General features: G+C 48.4%; 1 protein-coding gene across 1 annotated transcript in view; it reads right to left on the bottom strand.

The window, feature by feature from the left end:
- Positions 1 to 1784: 1784 nt before the first annotated feature.
- Positions 1785 to 20426, bottom strand: part of LOC132532248 (2'-5'-oligoadenylate synthase 3-like) — a 41142-nt gene continuing 22500 nt past the window's right edge. The window contains 11 exon segments of the mRNA XM_060170530.1: positions 1785 to 2980; positions 3644 to 4112; positions 5129 to 5305; positions 6711 to 6994; positions 9926 to 10098; positions 12307 to 12448; positions 12942 to 13068; positions 13071 to 13176; positions 14564 to 14742; positions 16444 to 16714; positions 18704 to 18907. Coding sequence (XP_060026513.1) covers positions 3796 to 4112; positions 5129 to 5305; positions 6711 to 6994; positions 9926 to 10098; positions 12307 to 12448; positions 12942 to 13068; positions 13071 to 13176; positions 14564 to 14742; positions 16444 to 16714; positions 18704 to 18907 — 1980 coding nt within the window. The 3' untranslated portion in view covers positions 1785 to 2980; positions 3644 to 3795.

The raw sequence follows: 20426 nt of genomic DNA, 5'->3' as shown, positions 1-20426 counted from the left end.
CTGGTCCCGGAGCAGGGGAGGCCGGCTCCCCTCTGGGCCCAGGCCCCCAGCTGCTTACTGCCACCTGCCTGTGAGGCAGCAGCCGCTGAAACAAACGATCAGACATTTAGTGGCTCAAGACCACACAAGTTCATCAGCTCACAGTTCCGTGGTCAGAGGCCCAGCACGCCTGGCTGGTGTCTCTGCTCTGGGCGGCACAAGGCTGAAATCAAGGCGCTGGCCGGGCTGCGTTCCTTACCTGGAGGCTCTAGGGAGGGTCCGCCTACAGGTCACTCCGCTGGTTGGCTGAGTCCAGGTCCACGTGACTGCAGGACGGAGGTTCCTGTTTCCTTGCGGCTGTCAGCTCCTAGAAGCCTAGAACATTCCCTGACTCGGCCCTTCGAGCCGGCAACAACGGCTCCGATCCCTCACCTGCCTCTTCTTGAGCTGAATCTCTCTGACTTCAGGTGGGACTGCTTCTCTGCTATTAAGGGCTCGCGGAATTAGATTGGACCCACCTGAACCCACCTGAATAACTCAGGATCATCTCCCCATCTCCAGATCCTTAATCACATTTTCAAAGTCCCTTTGCCACGTAAGGTAACATATTCACAGGTTCCAGGGATTAGGATGCAGACATCTTTGGGGGGTAATTATTCCACCTGCCACACCCCCTCTTGCTTTCCCAGGTCTCTTGTGGTTTGTGGCAGTTTCCTGTCTCGCTGTCAGAGCTCATAGGGGTCACCCACTGGCTATCTTGTTCTCCCATTATTCTGGCATCACCATGGCCAAGTCCTGGGGAAGGATCCCTTTTCCTGACCAGCACCCCCAGCACAACAGCTGAGCCTTCTCCCTTCTCCGGGTGATGACTTCCTGCTCCGGAGGAAGTGTGTGAGAGCAAAAGATCATGGAATTATGGGAATAAAGGGGCAGGTGAAGGGCTTCACTTTGGGAAAAGATCCCTCTTCTAAGACTTGAAGGAAAAGGAAGGAGTTAGTAATTGGGAAAATACAGAATGGTTGACAAATACCGTGCACATAAACCTGGACGAGAGCAAATGTTTTTAATAACGGAGGTCACACACGGAACGAGACTTCAGCAAGGCGAGGTGAGGCTTTACGAAGGACGTGGAGGTCTTGATTTCAAGAGGAGTTGAAGAAGCGAGGGAAGGAGCAGTGGGGGCCGTCAAGGGAAGAATGGGCTACTCTTTCACACAGTGACCGATTCTTTAAAAGCAACTGCCTGTCAGGGGTGGGGGAGGCCATGGACGTGCATTAAATTGTTCAGATGAGATTACAGAGAAGGAAGAGGACCAGAGTTTAGCTCCTCAGAACCGCCTCCTCAAGGGGCCTGAATGTGGCCAGTCATGGTATAAAGCACATGGTGGGATTTCCGCTCTCCTCTTCTGCCGAACAGAGCGGGCAGAGGGGGCGTCGTGCTTCAGACAGTGTTTGCGAGGACAAATAAACTTTGTGGGCCGACCCATTGACGATGATAATAACTTTTCCTAGAAAACAGCCTCGTGCCTTAGTCGTAAGCCAAATTTCTAATCATACCAGTCACCTGAAAAACATAGATTGTGGCCATCGGTCAAGCTATTTTGAATAGATTAGATAACTTAATAGTATTATTAGAAAATCAAAGCCCTATCTAGCAGGCCTACAGCAGTGCTTATAAGTCATCTTTCTAAATAAAGCACAATATTTATTATGTACAATGATTTTTGCTATCAGTCATGGCTAATACGTTATACCAATAATGATAATATGAACTAGAGTAATACCGTTCATTCAGGCTTGGGTTTGTAAATTTTGTAGTTTATTAACCATAAAAAAAAAAAAAAGCAGTTGCCTGGTGGTCTCTAGAAGTTTCTTCCAGCATTATTATTCCAGGAATCTACACCTTCTGAATAAGTGCATCTCACTGACAATAGAATGTATCCCTGCTCCCCAACTTCCTGGTGACTGCACTGTCTAGAAAGAAAGAAATATACGTGCGAGAATAATACATATCCAAGCAGTTAGAACCATTGGTTAAAAGAGACAGAAAAAAAACCCAAAAAGAAAGAAGGAAGTGTATCTGAGAAGGTGACTACTACCAGGGACAGTTTTGGGTACTTGTTGACAGAGAACCTGATGGGGGAACCAAGTATACCTGGTGGCAGGTATCTTGGTTGGCGGTGGAGCTTTGGACAGGGGTGGCAGGCACTCTTGGCTGGCTGACCCAACTCTCACCCCCCTTTCTGGAGCCACTTTTCGGTTACAGGTAGCTGCAGCTTGAAATGTAAGAGAGTTTGCTGGATGAAGCTTCTAATAAGCTACCTGGGTGGGTATCCTCCCCCTTTCTGTTCCTCCAACCTCACCATGGACCCGCCACCTGGAGGTGCAATAGCCACTCTCAGTGCCACGAAGACTCAAATGAACGACTAAAGAGGGTGGAGCCAGGAAGAGCTGGGGATGAGTGTGCCCCAGGGGACCCTTGGTCACGTCTGGAGGCATTTTTGGTTGTTGCACTCGGGGGTGGTGCTACTGCATCTGGTGGGTAGAGACTTAACACTGCCCAAGACGGCCCCTACCACGAAGAGCTATCCAGCCCCCAGTACCAAGTGCCACGGTGGAGGTGATCTGCTCCTGGGGAAAGTCCAGTGGAGCTGTTGTGCGAGTCCTAGGTCGCCTGCCTTAGGATTTCTTGTTATGGGAAGAAAAAACCCAGTCGTTTAGGCTCCTGAGTTGGGTTATCTGTTATTTGTGGCTGAGTGAATCCCAAGTTGCCATAGCAGGGAAGCTCTTTGATTTCGGCCTGTCCCAGGGTAATCTCCAGATGACACTTCCTTTAGATGATTCCTACTGGCATGTTCCACGATTGTATGGGACAACCCGACCCGTCTCGGAAACAGAGAGACAACAGCCATTCAGTAGCTTCTTCTGCTAGAAGATGCCAACACCAACGGTCCCCTCCACCCACGTCGCCAGTAGGATCGGCTGGGTCCAAGATCACAGGCCTAAACGAGAGATTAGAAGTCATTAGAGGCATGCTTTTTAGAACCAGTGGCCTCAGAATTGGGGGCCCATTCTACTCTTCGTAATAAAACAATGTGTCTTTCTAGCTTAGATGTCCGTAATTCAAATGTACCAATACAGTTCAAAGTGATTTCCTAGAATTAAATCATATTTGTCAGAAAAGTTTTGAAAGCTGTTCATTCTTATACACATGAAGGCATTCTATAAACATCTCTCCATGCTAGGGCAACTGAAATATAATGTATCATTTAATCAACTCTACTGTCAAGTAGGTCACACCCATGGTAGGCAAGCCAGGGTATCTTGTTGTCTTTTTTTTTTTCTCCTCTATTCTTTCTCCATGTTTCTTTCTTTTCTCTCTTCTCTTTTCTTTTGCTTCCACTGTTTTGGTTCCCTGCTGCTGGTGCTGAGTGGATACACTAAGATTCCTTCCTATTCTTGAAGGATAAAGGTTTTGTGGGATGGAGGTTGGAAAGGGGAGATAAAACCTGATCTAATAAACAGCCTGCAGGATACACCAGCAGCGAATAATAGCATTATTTCTCAGGAACACACTTCCAACTTCCACACCTTTTAGACCTGCTAATGAATCCATGCTTTTCCTTCTGACCTAGAAAGATGAAAGCAACTCAGGGACCTGGTACCTTGGTCCTTCCTTCTTTGTTCCTCCTGATGACCTTTCTCCTGCCTCCCTGGGATTTTACCCCTGGAGACTGTGGGCGGTTCTGACGGTCAGCACATTCCCTTCTCAGTTTCACAGGAGGAATAATGGATCAGGACCCCGCGGGAGGTGAATTCAGGTCACCAAAATAGCGTTGGAGGGAATCAGGTTAAGAAATGGAGGGGGCTGAGGTTTGGGGCACCCGGTTCTCTGGATCTGGGTTGGGAGGAAGCTCCTCACAATCTCATCATCAAAGTTGTAGTTGACCATCCACAAGACACAGAGATGCTGCTAGTTTGTGACCAACTCCAGGACCGTCCGGAAACCTTCAGCCGTGTCAAAATCCTGCGCCCCGCTCCCCTGCTCCCAGGCATAGATGGTAAGCAGGTCCAAGGCATATTTGGGGGGCAGAGACCCCTTTTGCTTCAGTTTGCTTCCACACTGAGGGAAGAGTGGGAACATCAGACGATACTGGTTAAAGCAGGAAGGCGAAATGAGCGTAGCAAGAGCCTTAGAGGGTGCACGTGAAGGACTGCTGGGGCTGCAGTAGGGCACCCAGGTCTCGAGACGCAGCGCTGGGACTGGTCTGGGAAGGGTCACTTTGCAGCTTAAAGGCAGCCCACGCAGCCTTCTTTGTTGTGCTTTGGCTGTATGTACCGTCCTAGAGTTATAACATAGTACCATTTACTAAAGACCCACTGTGTGCTAATTATGGGGCCAGACATTCCACCTACGTCATTCACTCCTGATCCCCCAGCATCCCTACACAGCGGGCAGAGGTCGCCACGCTGAAGTCATGGGGAAGTGAAGTGACTTGCTCAAGGTCACCCTGCAGCCCTGAGCACTCTGAGCACCCTGGGGCTGGGTGTAGACATGGAAACCACAGGGTTCAGTCTCCTCGGGTTTCAGGAAGCTGGACACGGAAAGGAGACATCTCCTGAAAGAGGTGCTGTTGTGCTGGGTGTCTGCTGTCATGAGAATACTTAGAAACTACCCTGTGGCAGACGGATGGAAGTGGAGGGAGGCGAACCAGTATAGAAAATGCAGCCCCTGCTGCTGCCTGTCGCTTCAACCTGCCTTCCAAGAGGTAGCATCTGAGTCTATTAATTATGGACACCTAGCAGCAGATAAGCCATGCTGGTGACTTGCAGGCATGAAAATCCCAACTTCATCTGCCCTTTGGAGGCACGATAACTTGGATTCCTGCAGAATTCTTTGGGTGTCAGAGAAAAAGCAAAATAAACCATGTGTGGCAGCTTTGTTGGGAGGAGATGCTTACATCTGACCCATCTCAATGGGGTTAGTGATGGGAACTCCACAAAGATACTCAGGGTTAGGCATGGGAAGATTCTGTAATGTGGTCCAGCCCCCAGCATGGGAGACAGTGAGCACAAGTGCCGGTATCATGGTCACAGAGTACTGATAAAAATAATAACCAGGTGGCCAAGACAAGAGCTGTCATACACATTTGTACCAGTCAGGCGAATCAAATCCTTCAGTTCCGTGGGCCGGGAGCAAACGAAATTGCGCTGTAGCTCCGTGAAACAGGTAGAAAATTCTCCCCCCAGGGTGTCTGAGGATTTATGCAAATAGATGAGGTCAGCATAGATCCTGGGGCTGGGTGTAGAGTCAGACTTCAGTTCACCTAACATGGGGAAGAAATTTACATTATGCTTTAATCTGTATAGAAAGTAACAGATTTCAAAACACTGTTGACAACTATAATTTAATTCTGGGAAATTATTTTGAACTCTATTAGTGTATGTGAATTACTGATGTCTAAGATATCGGGGGCATCTCCAGAGTAATGAGATATTAAAAGTTACATGGTTTATATGAGTATAGGTGGTATTTATTATTAAAGCGTTATCTAGACCTGCACTGTCCAACAGGGTAGCCATCAGCCAAGGTGGCTATTTGCATTCAAACTCATTAAAGGAAAATCAAATGAGAAATTTAGTTCCTTACTCGTACTGGCAACATTTCAAGCTCTCAATAGATACAGAACACAGACAGAGGACATTTTCGTTATCCCAGAAAGGCCTTCTAGACAGTGCTGATCTGAAGTTTGCCAACTGTGGCCCCCAGACTAAATCTGGCCGCCTGCTTGTTTTTGTAAATAAAGTTTCATCGGAACACAGTCACGCCCACTTATTAATGTATCGTCTATGGCTGTTTTCAAGCTACAAAGGCAGACTTGAGCAGTTGTGACAGATACCTTATGGTCCTTAAAGCTGAAAATATTTGCTATCTTGCCTTTTATTTAAAAAGTTAGCTGACCCCCTATCTATATACTGTCATTTCCTCTCTAAAGACCCTAAGAACCATTCAGAGGGAAGGTACCAGAGTCTTCTTGATTTTGATTTGGAAAATGCCTGAAATAGCCTTGGTTTGTTTTTTTTTTTGGCGGTACGCGGGCCTCTCACTGTTGTGGCCTCTCCCGTTGCGGAGCACAGGCTCCGGACGCGCAGGCTCAGCGGCCATGGTTCATGGGCCCAGCCGCTCTGCGGCATGTTGGATCCTCCCGGACTGGGGCACGAACCCGTGTCCCCTGCATCGGCAGACGGACTCTCAACCACTGCGCCACCAGCGAAGCCCTTCCTTGGTTTCTTTTAATACACCATTGTGTATCTGTCACTCACGAATTGAATTTCTAAAGGAGTTTTTGCCTAAGATGGAAGGCGAACACCCAGATTTCCTGTCTTTGCCTCAGAATTTCTCCCACAGTCTGTTTTTTCATTTCCTTCCCTACTACTTGAGGCATTTTATCTATAAATGTGTACTGAATTCCTGTGTACCCCATTCTTTGATAGATGTTGTGAATGACACCATGGGAGTATAAGATGTGGGTTCTGGCCGTCGTAGGGATAAAATAAACGAGAATGAAAATGTATACAGGTGTAAGGTATTGCTGTCATTATGAATGCCACCTGTTGGGGCAATGGACCAGGTCCGATCAGTAAGTCACGTGACTTCCCGCTCCCCCACCTCCCCCCATCACACCAGAATCCCTCTTCCTCCTCCAGAAGCTCAAATCTTAGGAGTCTTACCTAGGGCATTAAATGCAGGCAGCACATCAAAGTCAACACTTCCGTTGAGGACTTTGGATTTCAGAGTTAAGCTCAGCACCCGGGGAGCCTTCCATTTTGAAATCTCAAACTTCACTTCAAAATCCTTCTCCCGCTGACAGGCTTCCGGTTGCTTATGGATTTCCTTGATGATGTTGCATCTCTCGTTTTTCTGGGAGGTGTAGCTTTTCAGCGGGTCCGCGAACACAACGAGGTCGGCATCGGAGCCGCTCTTCAGAGCCGTGCCTTTGGCGGTTGCCCCCCCCCCCCCCCCCCCCCCCGCCCAGGGAAGCAAAGGCAACTGGAGATACAGCATTTTCTAGAGCCTGAGCCCTCACCCCCATGGGCTGGCGCCCGTTGGGCTAATTAATGAGGTTGCCGGGAGCGGTGCCACGTTCGAGTCTCCAGTTAGGGCTGATTCCGAAGCAGAGTGTTTCATTTTCCAAACAAATAGAATCATCTGGTTCCAAAGGTGGCTCATCTCATGCCATTTGATGTGTGAATTTGCCCACAAACAATGGATGGGCTAGTTATAAATGACCCGCTTCTCAAGTCAACTTCCTAAAGGTTTCTGGTAAAGACTAACGTAGCTTTACAGACTCACAGACGTGGAGAACAAACTAGTGGTTACAGTGGGGAGAGGGAAGTGGGGAGGGGCACTACAGGGGTGGGGACGTAAGAGGTATAAACTATTAGCAGTAAGATAAGCTACAAGGTTATATTGTACAACATGGGGTATATAGCCAATATTTTATAATAACTATAAATGGAGTATAACCTTTAAAGATTGAGAATCACTATACCATACACCTGTAACTTATATAATATTGTACAGCAACTGTACTTCAATAAACATAAATAAATTTTAAAAAGAGACCATAGTGAGAAAAAAAATCCTCAATAGTGAAAATCTAAAATTTTCCCCCTAGATAAAACAAAATTCGAATGGATCAATACGCAATGAGCAAATTTTAAACACAAGGCACTGTATTAATATCAGCTGAATGTGCTCTGTTAGACACTATATAGATCCCTTTGCATACTTGATCTCATGAAATACAGTCCTCAAGATGTCCATTTACAGTATACTCTGGACAAACAGACAAAAAAGAGGATGTAGATTTATTTGAATTTCTGTGACCTGAAATAAATCAAACTAAGGCAAGCCTGACGTCATCTCTTCCCTCCTGCAATCTTGGGACCATTGGCTGAATACTCATCATTTAGATGCAGGGGTCGGCAAACTTTCCGTAAAGCATTAGCTGATACATATTTTAGGCTTTGTAGGCTACGTGTGTCTCTGCCACATAAGCTTCTACTTCCCGCTCCTCACTTTTCTCCCCCCCATCCTCCTCCTTTTCCCCTTCCTCTTCCTCCTCTCCCTTCTTCTCCTTCTTCCTCTTCAACTATGTAAAAATGTAAAACCGGGGCTTCCCTGGTGGCGCAGTGGTTGAGAGTCCGCCTGCCGATGCAGGGGACACGGGTTCGTGTCCCGGTCCGGGAAGACCCCACATGCCGCGGATCGGCTGGGCCCGTGAGCCATGGTCGCTGAGCCTGCGTGTCCGGAGCCTGTGCTCCGCAACGGGAGAGGCCACCGCAGAGAGAGGCCCGCGTACAGCAAAAAAAAAAAAGTAAAACCACTCTTAGCTCGCTGGCCCTGGCTTGCCAAGCTCTGCACGAGGCAGCTTAGGCAGGCACACAGGTTCATTCTGTCTGTTTTGTGAAGTTCTCCCTGAAGGCACAGCTCCTTAGCTGATGGGCTTCTTTGAGGGTGAGTCGGGGAGAAGCCAGCTTCGCAGGGAGCTCTCTCAATGCCACAACTTGGTGGGATTTGCTCTGAGCATCAACCCTCATGCATGTTTTCCTGGTTTTCCCCAGAAAGCTCATTTGATTTCTGCAAAAGCAATGTTTATTTTACCCATGGGTAGTGAATGCCTGGCTACATGGCCTAGGAGGCAAGGGGAGGGAGTGGAGCCTCCTGTACACAGGTGCTCCATTCATCCCTGGTCCATGCCACTTCATTCATGCAGCTGGTCTCCCGGGCCACAGCCCCCTCCCTGCATCCTCCAGGTGGCACCTCCCCCATCACCTCAGCAGACAACTCTTGCAACCAACTTCAGGAAGATAGAAAGCAACTTCTTATCGGCCAAAGGCTCTCTTCCTATTTTCTTCTTTGATGTGTCATTAACGTTTCTTATTTATTTACTATCATGTTAATGAGAGGCTGGGGAAGCAGAGGACAAAATGAATGCTTCAACAATGGTTCACTGACCATGAACACAGCCAGTCTTGTTTTCCCTCAAATTAACCTCGTGAGACATTTTACTCATGGCGCGTGGGACGTCGGTACTGGTCCCCAGACCCGTCCCAGGGCAGCATGCACACAGATCTGTTTTTTTGCATCACGGCAAATGTTCTTGCTCACAGGTCAGCACTTTTCCCCCTCCCTTCTTGTGACCCTGGACACACAGTTATCTGGTTGGTGGCCAACAGACGGAGGCAAGTGTGTCAGCGCGTGACCTTGGAGTCTTGGACAAGAATGGCCCCATCTGCTGAATCTCTAGCTCAGTTGATGGGATGAATTGAAACTAGGAAGACTGTCACTTTTTGTTTTAATACACATGGAGCTTAGAATCTGCTGTGGTTTGAATGGTGGCCCCCCCAAAAGAGATGTCTGCTGGCAACATGTGTGAATGTGATGTTATCTGGAAAAAGGGTCTTTATAGATGTAATGAAGTTCGGGTTCTGCGGGCCCTAAATCCAATGACAAGTGTTCTTAGAAGGGAAGAGAAGAAAGACCCAGAGGAGAAGGGACGGGGAGAGGGAGGCAGAGATTGGAGTGAGGCACCACAAGCCAAGCACCGGCAAGCGTTGCCAGCAGCTCGCGGAGGTTAACACAGAATCAGAAGTCTACTGTGATTAGAACTCGGCACTTTCACTGCCGTGGGCCGGGCTCAGTCCCTGGTCGGGGAACTAGGATGCCGCAAGCCGCACAATGTGCACCCCCCAAAAGTCTATTGCGAATGACGTAAGCAGTGCATCAGCACCCTCCACTGAAAACCAGGGTCCTAGTTGCCCATCTCCCCTGCTTCCCTCCCTCACCCTTTGTCCTCACATTTCCAGTGGTCACGAGCATTGCAGAGTTACAGGAACGGCTTAGTCCCCGCCAGTAACAAAGAGAAAGGCCATTGCTCACCTTGACAATCTTCTGACACTTTGTAGTTGAATGTCGAAAGCAATTATCTTTAAGAAACTTACAGATGATGTCAACAGCTTTCTTGATCTGATCTAGGAAAGTCCTGTTGGGCAGGAGAAGGTCCTTGATGAACTTGTCTAGAAGATGGCCTGGGGTCATGTAGAGCGGCGCAGGCTGTGGAAGGAGCCCGCTGTGAGACGCCCCCTGCCAGCCGCCTGTCCCCCACCCCTGCTTCCTCCCCTGCCTGTTCTGCTCCCCCATCTCTCCCTCCTGCTCTCAACTCTCCTGCTGCTACCTTTGTCATCCTGAGTTCTTGCATTGACATATCCCAAGAGCATACCTGAGAGTTTCGGGTGGTACCCAAGATCCCCCAGAAACAGAACCTCTCCTAGTTGCTCCTTTTACCCTCTAGAAGGGATCTGGATCCTTCTCCCAACAGGTCTGTGAAGACCTGGCTCCAAATTACTGTCTAGTTTCCACTTTCTGTTCTGGGACCGTCCACAAATGGCCGGCACCTCTTGGCTTCTCGTACTGCTCTGTTCCTTCCTTATTTTCCCATTTATTACAGGTATTTTTGACTTCTGATGATCACATTATTCCTTTTTCAAGGTTCTATCAGCCTCTGTTAAACACCCTGTGCCCCGGTGGATTGGTTTCCCTGAATGGCCGTAACAAATCACATTTCTAGACGTCTGCAGTCGAAGTGTAGGCAGGGCCGTGCTCCCTCCAAGGCTCTAGGGGAAATCCTTCCTGTGTCTTCCAGCTTCTGGCAGTCCACGGCCTTCCCTGGCTTGTGGCTGCATCACTCTGACCCCTGCCTCTCTTGTCACGTGGCTTTTTCCCTTCTGTGTCTGTGTCCCTGTGTGTCTCCTTATAAGGGCGCCAGTCATTGGATTCAGGGTCCACACTGATCCAGGATGACCTCTTAACTGGTAATACCTGCAAAGACCCTACTTCCAAAGAAGGTCACATTCTGAGGATCCGGGTGGACATGAATTTTGCGGGACACTATTCAACCCTCCACACCAGGGGATGCTGTTCCGTCTAAGTGTGTTGAAGAGAAGGGCCGTCCTGGAGTCAGAGGGGCTGTGTGTTCAGTCTGAAGGGACAGTTACCTGTTCTCTAATCCAATGGGACCGTGGAGTGTGGGACCTGCTCACTCCCTTGTACCTGTGGTCACTTTTGGAAGGAAACCATATTCTGATGTCTAAATGGGGTCTGACATCTGCATAAAAGTGAAGTTCTCTCCTCTTCAGTAGAAAACATCAGATGGGATGCGCTCCATGGACCACAGGTCATGACACCTCACCTGAGCATCTTTTCTTCCCTGTTCTGCATGCTCTGGTCAGGCCTCAGTCTGCAGAGGCAGCCTACTTCTTGCTAGTGGGAGGGAGAATAGTGATATCCACCCCCACCACCCAAAGTCCACGTCCTGCTCTATGACTATGTTACCCTGTATGGAAAATGGGACTTTGCAGATATAATCAAATTTGTGTTGATAGATGTGCTTCTACTTTGGGGGATGGGAGGGGAAAACCCAATGCATCTGGCCCTTCATTAGTTCTCCCATTTGCAGCCTCACTTCTCGCTCTCGCCCCCAACGCCTGCTTCAGTAGAGCTCAGAGGTTGTCCCAGCATCCGCAGGGGTGACTGCCACCCACGTCTCTTGGGCTCTGCTCCATTTCATCTGTCACCACCTTCTCACCTGCTTTCTCTCTTGCAGAAACTAATTGAAATCCCTCATCTGCAGGTGCCCGCCTTTTCTCTTTGTTCAATTTTGCACATTACTATCATTTTAATGGAAGGGGAGGTCCCTAATGGTGTGTTATAGACTGAATTGTGTCCCCCTAAAAGATATGTTGAAGTCCCAACCTCTAGGCCCTATGAATGTGACCTTATATGGAAATAGGGTCTTTGCAAACAGGTAATCAAGTTAAGACGAGGTCATTACTGTGGTCCCTAATCCAGTACGGCTGGTGTCCTTATAAGAAGAGGAGAGAGACACAGAGACAGACATGCCTGGAGGGAGGACATTGTGAAGACACACAAGAGAAGGCCATGTGACAACAGAGGCAGAGATTGGAGTGTTGCTGCCACAAGCCACGGACCACGAACGGCCACCAGAAGCTGGAAGACGTGAGGAAGGACTTTTCCCTAGAGCCTTCAGAGGGAGCATGGCCCTGTCAACATCTTGATCTTGGATTCCTAGCCCCCCAAACTGTGAAAGAGTAAATTTCTGTTTCTTTAAGCCACCAGTGCATGGTGCTTTGTCATGGCACCTCTGGGAAACCAACTCACGGTGATCTTGGATAAGACTGCAGTCTGAGTATCGGGAGGGCCCTGCCTGCAGCAGGACACACCCTATATTGAAAGCCCTCTCACCAGAACATTCCAGGACAGTCCAGGTGACTCGTTCAGCCTGAGAGAAGATAACCCGGTTTGAGCTTCTTGTTTTAGCAGCTGCCAGCAGGTGTTATCTTCGCTCACATTACTGGTTGGGCCAGTTGGATCCAAGATTACTGGCCTATGAATTTGATTAAAAAAATCAGTTGGGAGAAGAAATCATCTTGGGGGAAAGAGGCCTGGACTGGGCATCTGGAAACCTAGATTTTTACCTCCTGCAGTTCCTCCCAATTGCTGAAGTGCTCTGTCTAAATGTCTAGCCTCTCTGGTCCTGGTGTTCTCTGTGTCTAGTGTTCTCCGCTTTACAGGCATGTCCCATTCATAACCTAATAAAACGGTCTCCTCTTTCTGCTGACCCCTCCTCTCTTTGCCCCTTCCTTCTATGAGGGGAAGTGTTTGCTTTGGGACAAAATGTGACAATGGTTTAGAATGTGAAAAGCATCGAAGCGTCCCTCTTTCAGACAGACCTCTCTTTGCCTCCCTACCCACTGCTGCTGGCATTCTTTTGGTGCATGCTTGGCTGGGAAAGACAGGGATGCACCCTCATTCTAAGGGGGTACAGCCTGGCATGTACATAAAGAGGTAAGGAGAGAGGGCCGTGGGAAGCTTGGTACCTCGGGGATCGGAGGTGGCCCAGCAGGATGTTGCGGACAGTCTTATCCTCAAAGTTGTAGTTGACTGTCCAGTAGACACATAGCTGCTCCTGCTTCCTGATAAGCTCCAGAACAGTCCTGATGCCTCAGTTATGTCAAAGTCTTCTGCTCCACACCCCTGTTCCCAGGCATAGACCGTAAGCAGCTCCAGCGCATACAGCGGCAGCAGGGATGAATCCTTCAGCTTTTCCTGGCACTGTGGAAGGAGAAAAGTGTAGCAGATAATTTGGAACGCAGTTCCGCCCATGCCAGGGGTCTGAAATCAAGAAACTAGAAGTCGAGGCTTCCCTGGTGGTGCAGTGGTTGAGAGTCCGCCTGCCGATGCAGGGGACGCGGGTTCGTGCCCCGGTCTGGGAAGATCCCACATGCCGCGGAGCAGCTGGGCCCGTGAGCCATGGCCGCTGAGCCTGCGTGTCCGGAGCCTGTGCTCCGCAACGGGAGAGGCCACAGCAGTGAGAGGCCCGCGTACTGCAAAAAAAAAAAAAAAAAAGAAACTAGAAGTCTATAGGAAGTCAATGTCCCCTGTCAATGATTGAAATGATATCATGGCTAAAATTCGATGGACTGACAACAAGTGTTGATAAGAATGTGGAGCACCTGAAATTGTCATACACGGTGGACAGGAGTGGGATTTGGTACAACCATTTGGGAAAACTATTTGGGTGTATTTACTAAATTTATATATATATATATATATATATATATATATATTCCACAAATTTATTCATATATGCATGTGTATATGTATACACATATACATATATATTCATATATGTATATATACACAGATAAGGTATATATAATGTATATATGTAATGTGTGTATATATATAAGGTATATGTGTGTGTGTATATATGTATATATCTATACACACACACACACACATATATAAAGTATACCTTATAGCACAGCAGTCTCACTCCTGCATATTTACCCAAGAGGAATGACTGCTTAAATTCACAAAAAGACACGTAGGGGAATATCCACTGTAACCTAATTCATAACAGCCCCAATTTGGGAATGACCCACATGTCCCTTAGCAGTAGAATGCATCCATGTACAGTGTATTAATGCAATGGAATAGTACAAAACAATGAAGAACCACTACTCCCTGCAACAACACAGACAAATCTCTCAGGCATAATATTGAGCAGAAGATGGCAAACACGAAGTACATGCAGTATGATTCCATTGACATCAAGTTTAAAAACAAGCAAAACTAATTTGTGGTACCAGATGCTAGTATAGTGGTTTGTTTGGGGGAAGCATGGACTGGGAGTGTGCATCCTGCTGGAGTGCAGGAAATGTGCCCTATTTTGATCTGGGTGTTGCCTGAAAAGCTATAAAAACACATTGAGCTGTATTCTTTTTTTTTTTTCTTTGCCCACACGGCATGTGGGATCTTCGTTCTCCCACCAGGTTTGGAACCAGCACCCCCTGCACTGCGAGGACAGCATCTTAACCATGGGACCACCAGGAAATCCCTGAGCTGTATTCTTAACATTGTTGTACTTTACCGAACGTGAGTTATCTCAGTAAAAGGGAAACGGATAATAGCAATAGACATGCAATTTGAAGTTTACCTTTTGACACCAGTACTTTACCAAGAGGATCAAATCCTTCAGCTTGCTGGGATGGTTGCTAAAAAACTTCTCCTGGAGTTCAGTGAAGCAGATCGAGAACTAACAGGGGCTGGCTTTCACCATATCCAAGGATCTTTTGAGCTCTCGATAGGTGCAGAGGCTGGGCTTCTCACTTAAGCCTGGTGTGAAACAGAAACAGAACTTTTGGTTTTCATGGAACCTGGCCTGGGTGAGCCCACAAAGAAGGCTGGATGTGGTTTGGTAGCACACGTTCATTGCTTCATCTGTAAGAGGACTGGTGCATTTGCATAAAAGGTGAGGGGTGGCTTGTCCTGCTAGATAATAAAATGTAGTTAGGCTAATATTTAGTACAGAAAGTAATTTAAAAATTTCTCAGTAGTTTACTTTTCTCAGAAAGCGACCATTATTGTTTCCGTCTAGGAAAGGTTATCTGTTTGGAATGTGTAGCTCTGCCGCTATCTGGTGGCAGCTTCTCGGTACTACATGTGAGGAAGAGCTGATTTCTCGTTCTCACATCGTTCTTTGCGAGATGGAGTGCAGCCAGCAGAGGGCGCTCTGGCCTAATCTCCAGCCACCGTGCTCTGAACCAGAGGACAGAACATAGGATTTCCTAGGAATTCTGAGTCACACTCTGTCTCTTCACCTTGACTCCAGCCTTCCTTTGAGTCAGGCACGTATACTCAACCCTTATCATCCTAAAGGTCCTGCAAGTTAGCTGTTTCTAGCTTTGATCTTACAGTTGGCAGAAGTGGGTTAGTAGCAAGACCAGGATGAGAATTCAAAGCTGCCTACCTTGCAAACTGGTGCATTTTTCTCTGCACTAGGTCACCTTTCTGTGAATGTAAGTCGTCAGGGTGTGTGTGTGTGTGTGTGTGTGTGTGTGTGTGTGTGTGTGTGTGTCCACCTTGAAGGCCCTGGGCCTGGGGCTTAAAAGACCTGGGCTTTTATTCTAGTTCTGTCAGTAACTGGCTGTGTGGCCCTGGACACATTCATTTCGTTCTGCTTCCTCACTTGTTTTTTTTGTTTGTTTGTTTTTTGCGGTACGTGGGCCTCTCACTGTTGTGACCTCTCCCGTTGCGGAGCACAGGCTCCGGACGTGCAGGCTCAGCGGCCATGGCTCACGACGGGCCCAGCCGCTCCGCGGCATGTGGGACCTTCCCGGACCGGGGCACGAACCCGCGTCCCCTGCATCGGCAGGCGGACTCTCAACCACTGCGCCACCAGGGAAGCCCCTCACTTGTTTAATGAGGGGTTGAATTCCAGCTCTGGTATTTAAGTTTGTGATAATATATGTACCTATGCTTGAGACTAAGCTGTAACTACGCTTAGTCTCACCCATTCAATCAACCATCCATCCATCTATCCAGTCAACCATCCATCCATCCATCCAAACAGTTGCCCATGGAAGATCTCCAGAGTCTAGAACATTTCCTCCAAAGTCAACTAGGAGATAAGGGAGAAATTCTACAGAAGAGAGTAAGCTCAGGGTAGGAGGAATCTCCTCTTTCGAAAGTCAACGGTCTCTCGGGACTTTCCTGGTGGTCCAGTGGTTAAGACTCTGCACTTCCACTGCGGGGGGTGCAGGTTCCATCCCTGGTAGGGGAACTAAGATCCTGCATGCCACACAGTGAGAAAAGAAAGAAAGGAAAGAAAGAAAGGAAGGAAGAGAGAGAGAGAAAGAGAGAGAGGGAAAGAGAGGAAGGAGGGAAAGTCTACGGTCCCTCATTTTGGAAAGCACCAGGGATATTTATTCAGATGCCAGGCTATCTACCACCCCTTTTTCTGGCTTTGCTCTCTTGACAAAAGCCCCTCCAGACCTGAACCTACACACCCCCCCCCACACACACAGGGGGGCTCACCCAGAGCGTTGAAGGCGGGCAGCATCTCAAAAGTGATGCTCTGCTGTTCTGTGGACAGCTGGATGGTGAGCTTGCCACAGATGCTCTGGATCTCCATCTTGGCTGCCAGCTTCATCGTGAGCTCACAGCGTTTCAACTGTGCCCAGATTTTGCTGAGGAAGTCATGTTGGCTTTTTTTCTGATCCTGGAATTTTTCAAGGCCACCGATGAAGATGACGAGGGTACCATCGGAGTTGCCCCTCAAGACCGTTCTCCGGCCATAGGAGCCACTCTGCCAGCAACAGAGAAGTGGATGTGAGACTCTGAACCCTTTGGGGTCGCAGGGCACCCCTACAGGCAGAAATATCTCTCACCTCAAGCAAAAGCCCCAGATGTCAACATAGTCTAAAAGCGGAGTGGCAGATGTTCATTTGTCCACCCAAAGAACTGAATCAGGATACCCATAGCAGCACTTTTAAAAAAAAAAATTTATTTATTGTATTATTTATTTATTATTTTTGGCTGTGTTGGGTCTTTGTTGCTGCGCACGGGGGCTTTCTCTAGTTGCGGCGAACGGGGGCTACTCTTCGTTGTGGTGCACCAGCTTCTCATTGCGGTAGCTTCTCTCATTGTGCAGCACATGCTCTAGGCACGTGGGCTTCAGTAGCTGTGGCACGTGGGCTCAGTAGTTGTGGCTCACGGGCTCTAGAGCACAGGCTCAGTCGTTGTGGCACACGGGCTTAGTTGCTCCACGGCATGTGGGAGCTTCCCGGACCAGGGCTTGAACCCATGTCCCCTGCATTGGCAGGCGGATTCTCAACCACTGTACCACCAGGGAAGCCCCATAGCAGCACTTTTCCTACGAGCCCCAAACTGGAGGCAACTCGAACGGCCATCAGCAGTAGAATGGACAAATGTGGTGTATTCATACAGGGAACACATGACAGCAATGAAATGATAAACAACAACTGCACACAACAACATAAATTTCGTCAACAGATGGGTCAAAAAACCCCACACACTAAAGCCACACAGTGCATGATTTCTTTTATACAGGGTGACCAACCTGTCTGGTTTACCCTGGACATGCTCAGTTTTAGCACCAAGAGGCCCATGTCCCAGAAAACCCTTCAGTCCCGGGCAAACTGGGATGGTTGGTCACTCTATACAAAGTTTGAAAATAGGCAAAACTAATCTACGCTATGCTGTCAGAAGTCAGGAGAGTGGTTGCCTGGGGCTGGGGGTAGCGACTGGATGGGGGGTTCAGGAGCTCTTGGGTCGGGGGTGGGAATATTTTATTTCTTGATCTGGGTGTAGGTTACACATGTATGTTGTTTGTGGCAATCCATCAGGCTGTACACTTAGATCAGTGCACTTTTTGTATGTATGATTAATATTTTAATTAGAAAAAAGTTAACAATATTGAGAGGTAGGATGGTATAGTGGTTAAGGGTGCATGCTCCCAAACAGATTACCTGGGCTTAAAATCCCAGGTCAGATGCCAACTATTAAATAACTTCTCCACGCTTCAGTTTCCTCATCTGGGCCAAGGTAGGAGACACCAAGTGTCCAGGTATCTTTACTGCTAGGGCTAGTGGGTGTGTGTGAGGGCAGAGGCCAGAAAGCACTGTGACTACAGAGAAGTGGGATTTCGGTGCCGGAGAGCATGGGGTTTGTGGTGGGCATCCATAAGCCCCTCCCCACCCTAGGGTCCTGGCCCCGTCCCAGCACCCTTTCTTCCCCAAAGGTCCAAAATCTTCAGGCTCAACCCTGGGGTTTGTGCCCATAGCACCAAATATTTCTAACTGATGACAGCTCCCCACCCCTTGCTGTTGAGAAGACACAGAGCATCCTTGGGTAGTTTTACTGAAGTCTTGTAGACTCAGTTTACTCCTCTGTAAAATGGGGAGAATAAAAACAATAAAAGTAACCACAGCTAATTTACTGCACTAACTTTGTACCAAGCCCTGTGCAAGAACATTATGGGCTTAAGCCTCATAACACTTTGCAATGAGTATTATTTCTCTCCCATTTTACAAATTCAGATACCAAGGCACAGAGAGGTTAAACAACCTGCCCTGCGTCACATAGTAGTAAGGGGTAGAACCGGCTCCCCAACCTGTACTCCTAAACTCTACACCATATTCCACCATCTCACTTGAGTGTGGGGCTAGACAAGATGGTCTCTTGTGTGCCCAGGGCCCGGCACACGGTAGGTGCTCAGCACCAAGTCGCTCTGCCTTCTGGGTCCCAGAAGCCCTGACCCCAGCCTTCTACTCACTTTGGCCACGCCGGTCACCAGGGGGAACTGCTCAGCTTCCTGCAGGACTGCACAGATGGTGTCCACGGTCTGGTCGATCTGTTTCTGACAGTCTTCAAAGGGCCTCAGGTTGTCCTGGGTAAACTCACCCAGTTTCTGGGCAGGCCGTTCGTAGAGATGGGACTCCCAGTTTCCCATTGCTCTGGCTGGCTGCTGAGATGACAGCTAATGGCAGAGCTGGAGGCAGAAGAGAATGAGGAACTCCTATGCCCGGAGACTGAAACCGAAACTCATGTCTGGGGAAAAGGAAACTCACAGAAACTTCCCAAGCCGGCTGCCTCAATCCAGGGTTTTGCCCTCCCCCAAGCTGTGAAGATCAGCCTTTCAGCTGCTCTCAAGGAATACTGACGGTTAAAAATGCAGCCTCCAGGGCTTCCCTGGTGGCGCAGTGGTTGAGAGTCCGCCTGCCGATGCAGGGAACGCGGATTCGTGCCCCGGTCCGGGAAGATCCCACATTGCCGCGGAGCGGCTGGGCCCGTGAGCCATGGCCGCTGAGCCTGCGCGTCCGGAGCCTGTGCTCCGCAACGGGAGAGGCCACGGCAGTGAGAGGCCCGTGTACCGCAAAAAAAGAAAAGAAAAGAAAAAAAAATGCAGCCTCTGGAGCTGGACTATGAGGGCTTGATACATGCGACATCTGTGTCCTTGAGCACATTGCCAGTCCTTTTTGTGCCTTGATTTCCCCCTCTATAAAATGGGGATAATAATGGTACCTGTCTCACAGGCTTAATGCAAGGATTAAAGACTTGCAAAGTGCTTAGAACAGGACCTGGCACATGGCTAGAGCTGTAAAGTGTTTGTTAAGCAAATACCTTCATAGGGGGCCAACGGTCATCTTTTTTCTTTTTTTCTTTTTTTTCCTTTCTTTTTTTGTTTTTCTTTTTTTTAATTGAAGTATAGCTGATTTACAATATTGTGTTAGCTTCAGGTATACAGCAAAGTGATTCAGTTATATCTATATATAGTTTTTTTAGATTATTTTCTCAGAGGTCATCTTTTGAGGCTCTTTCCCCTTCTCCCTGTTCCCAATGGCCTGGGAACTCAGAGTTAATGAGAACAGCGAGGAGAAAGAGACCCAGAGAGGGCGCTGACTTGTTCAGGGACACACAGCAAGGCAAGGGCTCAGCCACTCGGGTTTTAGTTCTGCCACCGAGCAAACACAGGTCCCAAGAGGTCTGTGTCTGTGTGCCCAGTTCCTCAGCACACACATGGACACCTGCCAGGTTTCATCGGGCACTTACCCCACCCAGCAAGGAAGGAAAACAGGCCCAGGAGCACACAGGCCAGAGGGGAGACAGACTTGCAACTCTTGTGTCCAGGACCATGAAAATGAAACTCCCAGGCAGCTCCCACTGGCTTCCTCTGTAACACAGAAGGCAAACATCTCCAAGGTGGGACAGAAGCAGACCCCCTTCTCTGTTGTGATGATTAATTTTGTGTCAACTTGGCTAGGACCATGGTACTCAGATATTTGGTCAGTCTTCTAGATCTTTTTTTGAAGGTATTTTTGAGATGAGATCAACATTTAAATCAGTAAACTTCAAGGAAAGCAGATTACTCTCTATAATGAGGGTGGGCCTCATCCAATCAGGTGAAGGCATGAATAGAAAAAAGCCTGGGGACTTCCTTGGTGGCACAGTGGTTAAGAATCCGCCTGCCAATACAGGGGACACGGGTTCGAGCCCTG

Source organism: Lagenorhynchus albirostris, chromosome 14, assembly GCF_949774975.1.
Source record: "Lagenorhynchus albirostris chromosome 14, mLagAlb1.1, whole genome shotgun sequence".
Taxonomy (NCBI): Eukaryota; Metazoa; Chordata; class Mammalia; order Artiodactyla; family Delphinidae; genus Lagenorhynchus; species Lagenorhynchus albirostris.
Note: the sequence above shows the minus strand (reverse complement) of the source record. Positions and strands in the feature narration are given on the sequence as shown.